The sequence below is a fragment of the Bolinopsis microptera genome, chromosome 2, assembly GCF_026151205.1.
Source record: "Bolinopsis microptera isolate Bmic1 chromosome 2, MBARI_Bmic_1.0, whole genome shotgun sequence".
NCBI classification, from domain to species: Eukaryota; Metazoa; Ctenophora; class Tentaculata; order Lobata; family Bolinopsidae; genus Bolinopsis; species Bolinopsis microptera.
This window is the reverse complement of record NC_087073.1, coordinates 21289693-21307651: the sequence shown is the minus strand read 5'-3', so window position 1 is coordinate 21307651 and position 17959 is coordinate 21289693. Positions and strand designations below refer to the sequence as shown.

General features: G+C 39.1%; 4 protein-coding genes across 5 annotated transcripts in view; 2 read left to right on the top strand and 2 right to left on the bottom strand.

The window, feature by feature from the left end:
• Positions 1 to 17959, top strand: part of LOC134811773 (V-type proton ATPase subunit H-like) — a 103528-nt gene that overhangs the window by 61839 nt on the left and 23730 nt on the right. The gene's annotated exons all lie outside the window — the stretch shown is intronic.
• The window catches only part of LOC134811776 (uncharacterized), a 49681-nt gene that overhangs the window by 24122 nt on the left and 7600 nt on the right, over positions 1 to 17959 (bottom strand). The gene's annotated exons all lie outside the window — the stretch shown is intronic.
• On the top strand, positions 784 to 6235 carry LOC134810954 (beta-3 adrenergic receptor-like). Its single transcript, XM_063817649.1, has 7 exons — positions 784 to 974; positions 1860 to 2006; positions 2152 to 2326; positions 2621 to 2794; positions 4072 to 4197; positions 5683 to 5814; positions 6077 to 6235. Exons 1-7 carry the CDS (start codon positions 784 to 786, stop codon positions 6233 to 6235), a joined length of 1104 nt encoding a protein of 367 aa, XP_063673719.1.
• The window catches only part of LOC134811779 (thiamin pyrophosphokinase 1-like), a 34530-nt gene continuing 24272 nt past the window's right edge, over positions 7702 to 17959 (bottom strand). The window contains exons 3-8 of the mRNA XM_063818843.1: positions 10697 to 10774; positions 9811 to 9877; positions 9536 to 9608; positions 9264 to 9381; positions 8869 to 9105; positions 7702 to 8581 (exon numbers count right to left, since the gene is read on the bottom strand). Coding sequence (XP_063674913.1) covers positions 8466 to 8581; positions 8869 to 9105; positions 9264 to 9381; positions 9536 to 9608; positions 9811 to 9877; positions 10697 to 10774 — 689 coding nt within the window. The 3' untranslated portion in view covers positions 7702 to 8465. The remainder of the gene's footprint in view (positions 8582 to 8868; positions 9106 to 9263; positions 9382 to 9535; positions 9609 to 9810; positions 9878 to 10696; positions 10775 to 17959) is intronic.

Here is a 17959-nt window from a genome sequence, read left to right as displayed (position 1 = left end):
TGATTGTCTTGTTCATGTAGTGTTTCAGTTTACTGCAGGTTCGCTGGTGTTAATGCAAATTTAATATTGCATAATTGCAAGGCTTCCAATCAATCGAAATTGGACAACTTATAGGATCACAATTATGATACACACTTTTAATAGGTATACCTATTTAATAGGAATCAACAGTAAATGTCTTGATATTAATAATATGAAAACGTATAACTCAAGTATAACTAGAAGGATCGATTAACAATGTTACAGACAGACAAACAAGCAAGCAAATGTACAGAAACCGTCAGGAAGATAAACCATGTACAGTGTACACTGTGTGTATATTGTACACCTCGGCTGATTCTCTTCTGAGCAAAAGAACGGTCGTTACTCGTGTTAAAGGCAAATGTAAACAGTACAATCACAACCTGACAGTCAAACTCAGCAAGTTCAGGCGTCTAAGTTTTTGAAACCCTGAACCTTCAGTGAAACGTGTGTGCTATTTTTGGAGAGAATGTGTAGTCTCCGTGACCAGGTTCAAAGAATCAGCATGATTTGCCCTGGTGGTGGCAGTCTTCTTCATGTGTAAGCAACTTAATAAGAAGCTTATAGTAAAGGGCCAAGTTTAGTCAGGGACCAAGGCCCGAGGGCGTCATTAACAGACGGCATTAGTATAAATAACAAAATGGGCCACATGAAAATGTCTTGACAGCTTCTTAAATCTTAATATAACGATTTTTCGATATTATTCATTGGTACACTCTGATGCTGCAAGCGTCTAACAAGTTCACTTACCCAGGTCTAGTTATGTTGGCAGACTATTGGTGCGGTGTGTACTTTGTCATCTGTGCCTTGCTCAGTGTTTCCGGGAACTTGGCAACAATCGGCATCATCCTCATCAGGAAATCTCTGAGAACAGTCAGTAACTGCCTTATCGGACATCTCGCCTTCGTGGACTTAATCATCGGTGGCCCAATCGTCATCACCAACGCCATCAGGTATGTACAATTAAATTGCCCCAGAATCATCACCAACGCCATCAGGTATATACAATTAAATTGCCCCAGAATCAAAATTTATTTTAAATTCTGGGTTCTCACGCTGTATTACGATAAAAATATATTGCGAAACTGTCGTTATATAGTATTAGTACTGTCGTTATATATAAGTGCGATTTATGCGCTATAAGTATATAGAGACAAGGGTCTTCAAACACTAATAGGCTTCCTGTGACATGAGTTGGGGTGGATTAACGTGAAGCATGCTCGTTAAATGTAATGGGGATACTGTTACTTCTTCATAAAAACATTTGTTCGTAAAACACTTTGCTGACAGCTTAGCAGCGACGATACAGATTCAGCTCGCTTTCAGCTAGCGAAATTGTTCATGTCAGAATTTTAATTGTCTCCCTACTTTGTCAAATAATCTTTAACTTTCAATAGAAATAAGTTGACAGTGATTAGATTGTCAAATTATGATTCAGATGCTTATTTACCTGCAAACTTTTGCAAATTCTCATGACATCGCATTTACAACAAAGACATATGGTCTGTGACTGGTCAACGTAAATTTCGTGATCGTAATAGAATGAGAAGCTGTCACAAGTTTCGTAGACAATTTAAAAGCAATTCCATTATCGAAACTTTGATATAATATTAATACAGACTTTGATATAATAGTAATACACTTACAGACTCCATAGCCACAGCGGCGTGGATGAAATTTACCTGGGGTCCCCAGGCTATAATGTTCATAAACACTGAAGCTGCGGCGGAATGATAGACTGACCGCCGCCCAGTAGGTGAGTACGGACCGGACCAAGGCTATTCAAATATGTGCACAATTTGTACAGATGTACAGATAAACAAGTGCTACAATTTCAGTGCGCTAGGAGGAGAATGGCTCGGTGGTGGATTGTGGTGTTCGGTACACACTTACCTCTCTTTTGTTACCAACCTGGTGGCTTACATCCTTCTCACATTCATTGCTCTCGACGCTTTTATCCTCATACACTTCCCGTTCCGTTACAGGTGAGATCCGTCATTCGGTTTTTACTTCCTTTGTTGATACAGATTCTGATTGCATTTTCAAATGAAACTGATAAATTCGGCGTGGAAAAATATATTTAGTTAAAATGATCCGGACAAGAGTCGTACTACCGTTACAATTTACCAGAGGGACGATGACGATTCGGAAGGCAAATGCAATTGTTATTGTGACGTGGTTGGTGCTGGGAGGATTATCTGTTCCAGTTTTTGTGTTCAACGAGTGTTTCTACGCTCCGTTCCTTTACACTTGTATCCTTAACATGGTACCCAACCAGATAAACAACTATATTAGTATTGCTCAGGTTGGTTTTTTAATTGAATCCCATAATCTTTGTATTTTTCTTCGGTTTTTCCTCGATTGATAGAATTACACATAGCATAAGCAACCTGATGCATACACTTATTTTGCTTTGATTAATCAACAGCCATTTAAGTCTTAATATAAGTAACATGCAAACTTCGGAGATTGTGAACTTTCGATAATGAACTCAATATTTCGTCTCATACGTTTTGCACCACTGACCACTGTGTCTGATTCAGACTGAGTCTGAATCTGTGTTAATCACTCCGGATTCCTGACCCCCCAACTCATACAGTACGTGTACAGAGGTCTCCTGTTCCTCATAATGGTGGTATGTTACGCAACCATAGTGAGGACTACACAGAAGCACTTGAAGACGTGCCGGAGCTACTCCTTCCCCAACACTCCTAGCAGTCATGGGTCTAAGGACACCGCCTCCCCCTCCAAGGGTCATATCAACCCCATCAAGGTTTATTTCTCTTTATTTCGTTCTGATCTGTCTGCAAATTTGTAATTGTATACTTAAACCCTGACTTTGATCGACCAGTTGCAACGAAAGTGGCATATTGTCATGTGTTTACTCATATTTAGATCCGTCCTGACAATGCAATATACTAAATTGGCGTCTTGTCATAAATGCTGTTATTTGGAAAAGCATCGATTTGATTGAAAAATATAGCGTCACCACTTGGTTAATGTGCAAATTTGTATACTCAAACCCTGACTTTGATCGACCAGTTGCAACGAAAGTGGCATATTGTCATGTGTTTACTCATATTTAGATATGTCCTGACAATGCAATATACTAAATTGGCGTCTTGTCATAAATGCTGTTATTTGGAAAAGCGTCGATTTGATTGAAAAATATAGCGTCACCACTTGGTTAATGGTTATGTCCTGACTAGTGACTCAACAGTTGCAGTTGCACTGCCATCTCAATCAAGCTGCTAGCTATTACCCAATCTGCAGAAAGGAGCTTTTTAGAGCTATGGTTGACAGTTGAGGTAAATATTGATCCGTGATGCAGCTTAAGGAGGAACGGTCTTGATAAATTTCCAAACAGCTCATTTAATTTGGTTGCACAACGGCGGTTATTATATAAAATGTAATCTGTTGCTGTGAGAACTCGTCTAACAGCTCTGGAACAGTTTAAATTAATTCGGCAACGTAGTTGGGATCACTCAAGTATTATTACAGCTCAAGTATTATTACAGACACCACCCTAGTTTACCCATTAGTTTACCCATTAAAAGTAAATACTACAGCTGTTGGCCAATATCCAAATAGTCAAATTCAAACCGTGTGGCTAGGTTCATCTGCAGTTCAAAGGTAAAAGAGCTGCTTTGTTATGTGTAATGAATTAAAAGGTTTTCGGTAACCGATTAGCACTCACCACACATTGAATCACACTGCACTGTTGACTAATAATCCCGGGACACAATCTAACGTTTGATTTACATGTGTAAATCAGTCAAGTAACCATGGTAACGTTACAGTCAAGTAACCATGGTAACGTTACAGTCAAGTAACCATGGTAACGTTACAGTCAAGTAACCATGGTAACGTTACAGTCAAGTAACCATGGTAACGTTACAGTCAAGTAACCATGGTAACGTTACAGTCAAGTAACCATGGTAACGTTACAGTCAAGTAACCATGGTAACGTTACAGTCAAGTAACCATGGTAACGTTACAGTCAAGTAACCATGGTAACGTTACAGTCAAGTAACCATGGTAACGTTACAGGCATCCCAGGCAGAACGGATGATGCCGAACAAGTACGCCACCAAAGCAGCAGGAACCATGTTCATTATTCTGATGGTCTTTCTCGGAGCTTGGCTTCCTACCTCACTCCTCGACATTATCTATCAGGTACTGAAATAGGTTTCCACGACATCTAGACTTGTGCTGACCAAAATAAAATATAACCAATATCAGAATACATCTTGTCAGGGGGACTACTTAACAGACTTTATTTACTTCAGAGTAATTTGAAGTAAATTTATATAAACTTGACAGTGGCACTGATTTTGGGAGGATTTTATCTGACATATTTATTGACCATTTAATTTGATCTTTATTTATCTAAATTATTATTTAAGTATTAAATATTTGTTTGACCGAGACCAACGATTTCGTTTTCAAGGTTGTTAAATACGTATTAGGAGGGAATACGTATTGGAATACGAATACGTATTCCTCCTCGAAAATTGACGTATTACGATTCAGGGACGTAGCCAGGATTTTTCTTTGAGGGGGGCTGTCGGCGAGCGAAGCGAGCAGACGTGTCCAATGCAGCTGCGCAGCGAGCGAAGCGAGCAAGCTGTGGCAGGGGTCTGGGGGCGCAGCCCCCAGCGGGGTCCAGGGGCGGAGCCCCTTGGCGGGGGCTAGGGGGGGCGCAGCCCCCGGAAAATTTTTGCGAAGCAGGGTGTTTTAGACGACATTTGGCATTAAAGAAATTTGTAGGACAGCAATAAACTGGGATTGAAAAGAATCAAGTACTCACGTAAATTTGGTAACTTCACAACAGCAATCTGCATTCTCCAATCAGAATTTACGACTTACTCAGGCCTCATCGTCTTAAGATTTTTACATTTCCTACGGTCTAGGGGACACTATTGACTATTTATAGAAGTCTTCTAGAATCTTAGAATGTTTGCTTGGATGTTATGACAGATATTTACTAATCCACAGTTCAAATCTTTGACTGACTGCAGTCATAAACACAGCCCAGTTACCAGGCGACTATGGGGACTAGGGGGCTTATCTTTTTTCTGGGGTTCGATTTTTTCCGGGGGGGGGGGGGGGGGGGTGGGGGGCCGCCGCCGCCCCCCTAGCCCCCCCCCCTGTCTACGTGCCTGTTACGATTATCCATGAAATTTGATTACAAATTTAAGTTATCATGTATAACTGCACTCCTTTAATGCATGATCAATGATGAGGGTGGCGCGCAGCTGTAATGTTTAATTTTGACAAATCAGCGTATTACGGCGTATTATGGCGTATTCGTGGACGTATTTAACAATCCATAGAAATTACCGTATTCCGGCGTATTAAGACGTATTCTTTATTAGAACCGAATACGTCGTATTCTTTCACGAAAATTTGACGTATTTAACAACCTTGTTCGTTTTATATCGAGTCAGTTATACAGTCTACAGCTAGTTATACAGTTCATAATCATAGCTGCCAATATGCCCATTAAACTGCTAAATCTTCATCTAACATGTCTCATGTCCTGTCATGTCGCAACAACGTATATATCTGGTGTTCTCATGTCTAATACGAGATGACAGTTTTCTGAAGGTTAAACATAAACACGAGAAATTAATTTAATATTATGTCGTCTCTCCCCAGATCTTAGCTAAGTACGGCGTGGAGCTGGTGCCATCCTTCAAACTGCTTCTGATTCTCAGCAACCTCCACTACCTACCAAGTGCTATCAACCCAATATTGTATGCTGCCCGACAACAGCACATCCGATACGAGGTAGTTTTTATTAGACATTTTAAACAAGATTGAGGTATTATATCTAATAATTTCTGCTGCATGACTCTGTCTGTTTATTATAGCAATAAATCCTTTTTACGCTTGGAGAAACTCCGAGTGCCAAGCACTAAATAGTATAACTATAAGTATTAGTATAATGTATAAGCGACGTTAAGAAGGTTTTATAAATTGCAATAATTTTATAACTACCGACAACACGAGTAGTTTCGACAAATTAGATCTAACAGACGTTTTCTTTCAGTTCATACAAAGATCAAGCGGTATTTTGGGTCCCTTCCTCAGGAGGAAGATGCGAGGGGAGCAGTGGCCCTCAACCAGTACCAAGACTCAGCATATCAACCAGATTTACTTCAAAAAGAGTACAGACGGGAGGGATATCGGCTCCATCGTTCAGAGCTGATTAAATGATCGAGCATGGCACTGTGCCATTGTTCAGAACTAATTCACAGTTTGGCAGGGAGCCAATTTTAAGACTAGACCCATATCAGTAATTGTTATTGAGGATACTGTCTTGAGGAACAGAGAGCTGAGCTATGTAAAGATGTTTTAAAATTAAATATTATATCGAGAAACTGTGTTGTATTTGGACACGAAGGGAAGCACACTATGAGGCTTGCATTTTTAAAACCACATCACGAGAGCCTTCGTAAGAGTGTAAAACATTTGAGATTAAATTAGTCTTATATTTGGAAACTTATATTGTGAGATTACCGTCTTTATTTCGTTTTCTTTATTATCGGATAAATTTTATCAATTTTGGTTGAACTGAAATATTCTGCCATCAACGCTACACCATCCTGATAAACAGGGGCTCTACTTTAAAATGGCTGAAATGGGGTTTTGAAAACCCCTTTTTATTGGATAAAAACTTTCAAAAGCCAAAATAAGGTTTCCTGGACCCTTCTGGGGATGAAAATCTTTATAATTTCCAACATCATATACCTGTGTTTGGTCAATTTGGGTCTGGGGTTAGGGGTACTCCGAAGGTAGAGCAAAAAATATTTAATTTTTACTAAAATTGCAAAATGCCGTACGGACTACGGCCCGATTTGAACGAAAATTGTTTGGGAGTAGCCCTTATAATTATATATACCTCTGAGAATCTGTTGAGAAATTGGTGGGCAATCTACGTTTTGAAATGTACATGAGGTCCTTAATAATAATCTTATTTTCACAAGTACAACAGTTTCTGTGCCATTTAATAAGGCTGTAATATACAATATATCAACTGTAGGTTGATCTGTAATAATTGTATATTTGTAATTTATTTGTAATTTGTTATGACCCAAAACAGGTCCAATGCTCATGTGATATATATTAAATATTTGCTTTAAATCCGAATTTGAAGTTGAGGTAAACTAATAATGTATTATTATGTAGACTTTAGATCAGATACAAGGTAGACAAATGTGTGAACTTGATTCAATGTAAATGTATTTTGTTGCTAAGGGGTCGTTCACATATTACGTAATCACCGAGGGTGGGGTTTCTAAATGATTACGCTAGTGTAATTTTGATACAATAGCTATGTGTAAAACTGATTACGGAGGGGGGGGGGGGGGGGGGGGTTAAAAATTGCCCAAAAAGTGACTACGTAATAGGTGAACGTCTTCTAAAGCTAAATTGAATTCTGTTTTAAAGCAGATCAGATTAGAAAACATGTGTTGTAATTTACTTTCTTAACTAGAAAAAGTACATGTACAGTAAAACACCCATTTTTCTTCTACTTTTACCTATGTGACGTAAACTGATCAAGTTCAGGAATTTTGCTGATATGGTTTCCCCAGGTTAGCATGTTTACGGCTGTTGAAACATATAATCTCTATCTTTAAGAGAGCACCTCATTTTAGACAAATCGGAGTCCTATTTTAATTTGTACAAGTATCGTGGAACAAGACAGAAAAATTCAATACGACCCAAATTTTCACTCAACAGTATTGCTATTCAAGGCAAAAGAAATAGACGTTTAAATTAAAAGAACTCCAATTAAGCAGAATATGTATACTCACAAATAATTTAATCGTTTTCTTTGTTATTTGATTGATAATATTTGTTGCAACATAAAACTGATAATCGTACTGGTAGGCTGAGTACGTAATGAATATTGATCGAAAAAGTTTTGTGATTTAAACCGAACCCTTCAAAGTGCATCACAAAACACCTTCTTGGAAGATTTGCTTGTAATATTTTCATGTCATCATATCATAAAGTCATGCGTGTAATCAGTTGGATTAAATGATTACGCCGACCCTGCTGCTTCGAAAGCGTATTTCAATAAACTGTAACTGTAAGTTAATAACAAAAACTGATGAACCAGGTTTTCGTTTACCGAATAATCAATAATCTTAACCGAAAAGACTTGCCTTAACGTTTTTTAACGTCATATTTCATTAATTAACGATAAATAACTTCATTAATCGGAAACGTATCAACAATGAAGATGGCTCGTAACTGTAAACATCAATAAATATTTCAAATAACAAACGAAAAAAGAATAAAAAGCGGTAATGTTAAAACAATTAATCTGTCCCTCGATTAACATTCGACAACTGTCAGAGTCCAAAGAACCGCACTTTTAGTAATTAACGTTAAAACTGTATATTATAATGGAAGTCCTAACTTTATAACACTTATAAAGTACTCATAGTCCATAGGATATAGTCTGAGGTATCGACAGTCACGAAATCCGATCCGTCGAATGAGTTGTTGGATGATATCTGACTTCCAAACATCAAGTGGTGTTTACCTGCGGTTCGTTAAGGTAAGTAACCGTGAAATGGAGTGTAGTGGCTGACATTGGTCCAATCTTACAGAAGATTGGCTTATTGGTTGAAAATAGGTAAGGTAAAATTTTATACCGAAATTAACATTCAAAACAACCATACCAGTTACAAAAGGAATTATGCAACTGTAAAGGATACAGCAAATTGGATGATGCGACTATTAGTAGTACACCTTCTTACATGGTAGTACACCACCTTACTGGCGACTGGCGAGGTAGTCAAATACATTTATCTAGAAAACCCGACTCACTGAGGTTGTAAGCTAGTCCAGTAGTGGAAATACATCGACAAGACTCGCCCAAGGGTATGAGTCCACAGAAGGAGCCCTCCAGCCCCGTGTTAACGTATATCTTGTGTCGTCCAGGGGGCAGAATGAAGGTCAGGGTGTCTTGGGCGATGAGGAAGAGAGGAGTCTCATTCGTCTTGGTGTGTTTGTAAAGTGTGTTCAGGATAGCCAGGCTCTGATCCAGCCGACCTCCGTGCGATCCTGAACAAGTTTTGTAATTTTAGCTTCATCACGGTTTAATAGGAGGAAGATTTTTAAATTAAAGTTTGTTTTGGTTTAAAGTCAAAGCTACTAAACAATAGCTTGGAAAAAAAAGTGAAATCCAGTTGTTGGCAAGTTAAAAATGTTTAATGATTTACCGAGGACATAGATGACATCAAACTGTTCGGCTGTTAGTTTCTCGTGTTTCGAAATCAGCTTCAGACACTTCTCAAAATCAGTCGAGTTCTGGTCGTTAAACTTGGCGATCTTTGATCCCTGTTAAGCATGAAAATCATACAATAGCTAAAAATTGTCAATAGCTATTTAAGCTATGTCCCATGATCCCTATACCCTTTATTATGCGTACCCTCAAATAGATATGCTGGACAGTGAAACAAGATATCTCGAAAACTTCAAATATTTCACTTACCATCTTTTCATAATGGAGCAAAACGTCTTTATAAACACTGTCTAAATCACCAGCAATGTATTCTGGTGTGAAACTGGGAAATGGGTTTATTTGTAATTTCAATGACATTCTTCTTTTTTCATTGGGGAGTCTTTAAAATATGTGTTCTTCAAAATTTAATTTATTTGTTTAACACGTGACAGCAATCAACTAATTAACTAATTTGATTGGTCACTTCAGGAAACTCTCAACTCTCTATTTATATCTTTCTATCTGGTCTATTCTAGATTACAAACCTTTTGTCGGCCCCGCATGTTTGGTAAAGTTTATTTGCGCCACCGTCAGCACAAATATGAAATCTAGCTGAAATATTGATAGATGAGCAAACTACTAGTTTACAGAAAACAAATTAGGAAAAGTATCGAATGTCACAGTCTTTAAAGAAAGTTTGGCCAAATGCCAAATGGAACTACAAAATAACGATGAATAATTTTATGTAAGATCCATACAAAACTTGTCGGGCAGCTGGAAGACTGGCAATTAACTTAAATTGGGTTAAATGATAAAAACTGAATATTCGATGATTGTGGGGGAGGGGGATGAGTTGAAACGTGAAGGAGATTATTTGTAGGCCCTGATTCCTCTTCCATATTTGTGTGTACCTTTTGGAGAAACATTCTGTATGTATTGCCTATAAATTAAAACCTAAAAGCCTACCATGCTGTTGATGTTTTCCTAAACTTTGCGCGCACCGTTTGCGCGTTCCCGCACAAAAAGGACTGCTGCCGTCTTGGCGTACAAAAAGAGTTTTGCGGGTTCCGTACAAAAGGATTAATTTGAGTCGCCAGAAGCTCTACCATTAGTTGACTCATGATAGCCGCGCTAAATCTTTCAATAAGTTGTTCATTAGGGTAACAGTACAATTATTTCATATAAAAAACGAAACAAACGCTCATTTGACCTTCAAATTTTGTGCCATAAGAAATTCACGAGATGGAAAGACCTAAGCCCACGATAGTTTATACCATATACGGACGAAGGGATTTCATATAACCATGCTTGCTTCAATGTTGAAGAGTAGACAAATTTCAGGAAATAAAAGATTGGATCTAAAATGAAATGGCATATTTTACCGTTGCAACTGGATATTACAGATTTATTAGAACGCTAAATGGGACTCACCAGTCTTCCAAAGGCTCTTTAATTTGTCCTGAGTCTCAGTGAGCGACGAATTCAATATCACCAGGGCTACGTTCAGTTCTGAAATGTAATATAATAGAACTCCAATTTAGGGACCTCCCAAACACAATAATCAGCGTATAAGTATCGAATTCTTTCATCCTCACAAGAGACCCATTGTTTCACCTGATCAATGTAAACAGTGATCTCCTGATAACGCCGGTCAGTCTGTTGAATGATACGGGGTATCCTGGCTACCATACCAACAGATAACACATTATTATATTACACACTTGCAGTAGGGATCAATGTTCTGCTGGGAGCTCAGAGCACCAGTCTAATTAATCACATTTGTAGAGGCTGAACAAATCGTGATGGACACATTTCAATGGTGACATGGGCACTTTATCCTCTTAGACACATACTTTAGTCACATTTACATTTACAGAATACAGGGCGTGGTTTTATAAAAGGGTTTTAATTTATAATAGGAATGAAGGGAGGATTTGCTAATTGACCCCTTGCAATGAACGTGACATCGGGTGACATTTTGTGACGGTTTGATTGTTTAAAGGGTATGAGTTTTACAGATGCAAGCATGGCAGTACTATTTTAGTACCGTAGCTAAATAGAGTAGCAGCCAAATTCCAAAGCAATTAACTTATTGAACTTAACATATTTACTGAATATCTTACCGTATTTACGGAATATTTTACCGTATTTCTTATACCAGTCGAATAAATTGATTCGTCTGGAACAAGAATAGCACTAAATACCAATTTTTTACAATCTTCGAGCAGGAGATTAAATAAAAGGAGATTAAATATAAAGGCAACTGAAACGAACAGAAAGATGTTGACCGACCACGCAAGAGAGACAACAAGGGGGAAAGAAAAGGCGGAGTACCATTAGTGATGGTATACCGTACACTACTTCTTATTATGGAGATGCCCATATTTGGTATAACCCGTGCAGTGCCCTGTGATCATGTCTTCGCATGTGTGTGCTGTTTTACTCTTTTACTGGCAGGTAAATGCCTGTTTAAAAGGTTTGACTACACACATTAGTAGGTCGGTTAATTAACCAGTGCACTGTGTTCAGCCTGTATTATAGGCTGTAAGTTTGAAGCCTATCCGAGTATCCACAACTGACATTGTATGTGGATGATGCTAAAAATAGATTGGAAACACAGAAAGTTGAGTTGAAATCAAGAAATACATCATCAAGTTTTTTGAGTGCCGTCCAGGGAAGGTGTGAACTTTCATCGCTAATAATATAGTAAATAAATATATACTATATTATTAGCGATATAGCATAATAGCTGGAGATGCAAATTGGCAACAGTTGTTCGTGTGATCCCACAATGTTCTCATCTTCATGCCTCATTGAATCAAACATACCTACCTCATAAAAGAGATTTCTATATTTCATCGTTATCTGTATCATATGACATTTAATAAGCTTTTTTCGACATACAGGTACACAGTGATCATGATCTGACATACATATATTTTCAGTTAGCAGAAGACTAAAAACACCATAAAATCACTCTCCGATTGCAGTGAAATGTATCTAGTAAATGGCAAGTGTGTCAGGATATTAGACTTGGGCAAACAAGACGTAAGATGAGGCAATTTACTTTTTGCTGGACCTTCGTCTTGAGAATAAGTTCAACTAATCAGGTTAAAATATGGTTAAAATAGGCAGGGCAGCAAAAATGTAAAACTTGAACCACGATATCCTGCCCAGTTCATTGGTTTAAAACTAATAGTTTTAAAGTAGTAGTTTTAACTTTTAGTATAGAAGCAAAGTAAAGATCTGTGATGTTATCATAACCAAGTCTGGATGTTTTAATACACTTTTACATACATATATATTATAGGTGTACACTGTACGTGTTTTTTACAAGTTTTTGTAGAGACCTCATCACTCATCATCAAGAGAATAAAACCTGACGAGTAAAATAATACAATTTCATCGCTCAATATTCTGATAAGATGGATGGTAATATCAGTGATTTGTACTCCTGATTTGTACTCGTGATTTGTTCTAGAAGTTTCGCAATATATTGTAACTTCTAGATTCTAGAACCATCTCATTTAAAGGTAGGATGACACAGTGTTTGACATGTGTGTTTGTCATTAAATGTCGCTTACAGAAGAGCGGCCGCTCACTAAATCTGTAAATTATTGGCCAGTATCTCCGGTTTGGCCGATTACTTGAGCTATTATTTAACGTTTACAGTAAACTCACTTACACGTTACTCTTATCAGGAGTGTAGGGAGTTGACCTGAAGTTTGGAAACTTATTGAGGTTTCACTCCTTACTTACCGACCATTTCTCGGTATAATATAACTCCCATTTCTTGGTATGTATATCTCCTATATCTTGATATGCATATCTCAGACATATCTTGATACATATCTCAGACATATCTTTATGTCCGTGAGAATGCTTGAGAACCACAATTTGCATTATAGAAGAAATGAGCATGTTAACATTTACACAGTGATAAAGAAGTCACGTGACGGTAAAGAAGTCACGTGCTATGTTTACACCTCACGACAGCTGCTTGCTTATTTCATAGACATCTTCGTAATTAATAAGTTCGCGTGCTCAATATACTGATAAATACAGTCGAGATCTCCGTAATATATTTCACTATTATTATATATCGTAAATGAAAATATTATAAGATATTGCAGCTCACTATAGCTGTGAGGCGTGAGCGGTACCCGAATCTGCTTAATAAGATATCGCAGCTCACTGTGAGCGGTGCCCGAACCTACTTAATAAGATATTGCAGCTCACTGTGAGCGGTGCCCGAACCTGCTTAATAAGATATTGCAGCTCACTGTGAGCGGTGCCCGAACCTGCTTAATAAGATATTGCAGCTCACTGTGAGCGGTGCCCGAACCTGCTTAATAAGATATTGCAGCTCACTGTGAGCGGTGCCCGAACCTGCTTAATAAGATATTGCAGCTCACTGTGAGCGGTGCCCGAACCTGCTTAATAAGATATTGCAGCTCACTGTGAGCGGTGCCCGAACCTCCTTAATAAGATATTGCAGCTCACTGTGAGCGGTGCCCGAATCTGCTTAATAAGATATTGCAGCTCACTGTGAGCGGTGCCCGAACCTACTTAATAAGATATTGCAGCTCACTGTGAGCGGTGCCCGAATCTGCTTAATAAGATATTGCAGCTCACTGTGAGCGGTGCCCGAATCTGCTTAATAAGATATTGCAGCTCACTGTGAGCGGTGCCCGAATCTGCTTAATAAGATATTGCAGCTCACTGTGAGCGGTGCCCGAATCTGCTTAACGCTGAAACAGTAGCGGTTACAGATTTAAAGAGCTTTTAAATCTTTGCACGTAAAGCACTTTAGCAGCATAAATGCATAATGAGCACATAAACTATATATTCTACACGCTAATAATAATAATAATAATAATAACGCTTTATTTGTATACCGCTTAGGCCGTATAAGCGACCAAAGTCCAAAAAATGATATAATGTGTTGCAATTATCCCTGGTCTAATGACACACGAGCTCGTGGGTCCAATCTACTGAACCCCTCCAGTCACTTACTAAACCCCTCTGTCCAGTCACTCACCGAACCCCTCCAGTCACTTACTGAACCCCTCCAGTCACTTATTGAACCCCTCTGTCCAGTCACTCACCGAACCCCTCCAGTCACTCACTGAACCCCTCTGTCCAGTCACTTACTGAACCGCTCCAGTCACTCACTGAACCCCTCCAGTCACTTACTGAACCCCTCCAGTCACTTATTGAACCCCTCTGTCCAGTCACTCACCGAACCCCTCCAGTCACTCACTGAACCCCTCTGTCCAGTCACTTACTGAACCGCTCCAGTCACTCACTGAACCCCTCCAGTCACTTACTGAACCCCTCTGTCCAGTCACTCACCGAACCCCTCCAGTCACTTACTGAACCCCTCCAGTCACTTATTGAACCCCTCTGTCCAGTCACTCACCGAACCCCTCCAGTCACTTACTGAACCCCTCTGTCCAGTCACTCACTGAACCCCTCCAGTCACTTACTGAATCTCTCCAGTCACTTACTGAACCCCTCCAGTCACTTACTGAATCCCTCCAGTCACTTACTGAACCCCTCCAGTCACTTACTGAACCCCTCTGTCCAGTCACTCACCGAACCCCTCCAGTCACTTACTGAACCCCTCTGTCCAGTCACTCACTGAACCCCTCCAGTCACTTACTGAATCCCTCCAGTCACTTACTGAACCCCTCTGTCCAGTCACTTACTGAACCCCTCCAGTCACTCACTGAACCCCTCTGTCCAGTCACTCACTGAACCCCTCTGTCCAGTCACTCACTGAACCCCTCTGTCCAGTCACTCACTGAACCCCTCTGTCCAGTCACTCACTGAACCCCTCTGTCCAGTCACTCACTGAACCCCTCTGTCCAGTCACTCACTGAACCCCTCCCTCCACTCACTCACTAAACCCCTCCCTCCAGACTCCAGTCTCATTTCAATCTAATAACTTAATAATCATAAGTTAGGTAGAAACTGAGTTATTCAACGCATTACTCTCTCATTAAGTTTGGGATATATATATAATGAAGGCACCCGTTTAATAAATTGTTGCAACACTTCTCAACTCTGCAGAAATATTGTTCTATTTCCTGAGAACTATTTCAATTTTTACGTAGACTGACGTTCACTATTTCACTCTGACGTTCACTATTTCACTCTGTGCTATAATAAGAGTTCACTATTTCACTCTGACGTTCACTATTTCACTCTGTGCTGTAATAAGAGTGATTTCTGGAAATGGGAAGTTGGAACAACTCTGTTTCCCACGATATGCGGCGATATGAGCGAGTAATATAACTGTTCAATATCTCAGATTTTTCCTTTATTCATGGAAACATAAATGCTAGATAATCGGCCGCCAACAAAACGTCAGATAGTAAATTGGAAACATTTGGTATAATTCCAAATAAGGGAACGCTGTTAAACTTATGGCATTGTTACTTCAAATGTGATGCCTGACAGCCTGATTGTATTATCATTTGAGAAGGTGACGAAGCCGACGATCACTGTACATATTTTATTACATGTTTAATTTTTATTAGCATCCCAGAATGTTAACGCTTCAGTAAAACAACTTTCCACTAATAATTCTGTCGCAAAGTTGTTTGTAATTGTTGAAACGTTCCATTGAAAGTGGTGAAGCGACCTTTATCGCTGGTGTTAACAGCTTCAAATAAATACCTTACCTTTGATACCTTTGATCTGCTTCGTCGAAACTCGACAGGCCATCAGAGTTGCTGACCACCCCAGAGATGGGCCGTTTTGAATGCGCCGTTTTAAAAGTAGTCCATGCAAATACGTGCCTTAAAACGCTAATACGCTCCATTTTAAAACCGGTATGCAGAAGACCAAGAATTCTATAGCAAAACTAAACCTGGAACTAAACCTCCTAAATAGAACTAAACCCCCTAAATAGAACTAAACCCCCTAAATAGAACTAAACCCCCTAAATAGAACTAAACCCCCTAAATAAAAATAAACCCCCTAAGGCTAAATAGAACTGAACATCCAGCATTCAATTTAGCGATGTTTGGGACCAGCGGAGAGACATGGAGTTTGGGAGAGGTTCTCTTCTACAAGATCTGAACACTAGACACCAGAGGCAAAACTGGACAGTAATAAACCTGTACATTTCCTTACTATCCAAGTTTGGAGCTAGGTTCTCTGTTGTTGGCGCCTCTTTGCAGGCATGTATGACAGTAAAAGCTCACATAATATAGCGACACATTGTGGAGGATAATAGGAACATCCGCCCACAAATGGAGGATTAACTTGATAAATGGTGGGCAGGTATTGTGTGGTAAAAGTAACCCTACTATTACTGGTGGGGTCAAGTCACTCTCTTCTCTCCTCAAGGGCATCCCCGGATGATGGAATGTAATAATGTTATAGGTACTTGCCTTAAATCGTTCCTATGCCAAGTAGCTACAGTCTACACGGTAACCCAACGTAATCCACTGAATTAATACCCGCAATTTACTCGAAATGTACCGACTAAATGTAGTTTAATCAGATTCCTACTCGTAACTCGTTGGGGAAGGGTTCACTATCACGTGACGTCACAACACGTGGTGTGACGTCATAATACGTGGTGTGACGTCATAACACGTGTTATGACGTCACAACACGTGGTGTGACGTCATAATACGTGGTGTGACGTCATAACACGTGGTGTGACGTCATAACACGTGGTATGACGTCATAACACGTGGTGTGACGTCATAACACGTGGTGTGACGTCATAACACGTGGTGTGACGTCATAACACGTGGTGTGACGTCATAACACGTGGTGTGACGTCATAACACGTGGTGTGACGTCATAACACGTGGTGTGACGTCATTACCTGCGACATTACGTCCAGTGTTTCGGATATTTTCCAATATTCACAATAAGATGTGGTCTGAAAACATAATGCGTACATTGCCTACTAATTAAGTACCTTTTATTTAATTAAACTAGGCAGATAATCAACTACAAAGCTGTAGGTACAAAGCTTAATAAGATTATAGATAATTAAAATGAATGGATGGCCATTGTCTGGTAATTGAATGACTTCTTACGGTACAGGTCATAGCATTAGTGGTTTCAGTACTTCAGTATATAAACCAAGTCTAAAACTGTATTAACTGTATGCTTCCAACATAATCCGGTCCGCATTTTATAAGCTGGATAATTAATTTGAGGATATCCTGTTAAACTGAGAGCAGTCTACAAAGAGCGGTTTTTATGTAGCACTTAACAGCGACTCATCATTCACATTCTACATTCAGAATACAGTCAGAGCAGGAAATCAACATGAAATATGTTACACAGCGAGATATAATTACAGTGGTGAATAACATTAAATCACAATCTCAACTGAAATATTGTCAGTTTTTTAAGGTGTCACCTGTCAAGGGCTCAATGATACAGGAATATTTATTGTTTATTTCGGGAAATTGTCTGACATATTATAGTGATGCACTATATAACTGTATTGTACAAGCCTATTTTAAAACTCTTCTACTTTCCTGCACTTATTTATTTTATAGTTGCACTGGTCGGATGAAATGATTACCGCAGGGTTTTCAAAGACTTTAAGAACCTTACTCAATACTCATAGAACGGTGATTAAAGAGTCTTCTTCTATGATTGCCTCTCTTTCTACGCGAGGCTACATCTTAAAATAACTCCGAATATAATATCTCC

Bases quoted from the DNA above. Each gene is read 5' to 3' on its own strand.
- LOC134810954 (XM_063817649.1), top strand. From the start codon at position 784: ATGTTGGCAGACTATTGGTGCGGTGTGTACTTTGTCATCTGTGCCTTG. The intron at 975-1,859 runs GTATGTACAATT...CTACAATTTCAG, and splicing joins GTCATCACCAACGCCATCAG to TGCGCTAGGAGGAGAATGGC. The intron at 4,198-5,682 runs GTACTGAAATAG...GTCTCTCCCCAG, and splicing joins TCCTCGACATTATCTATCAG to ATCTTAGCTAAGTACGGCGT.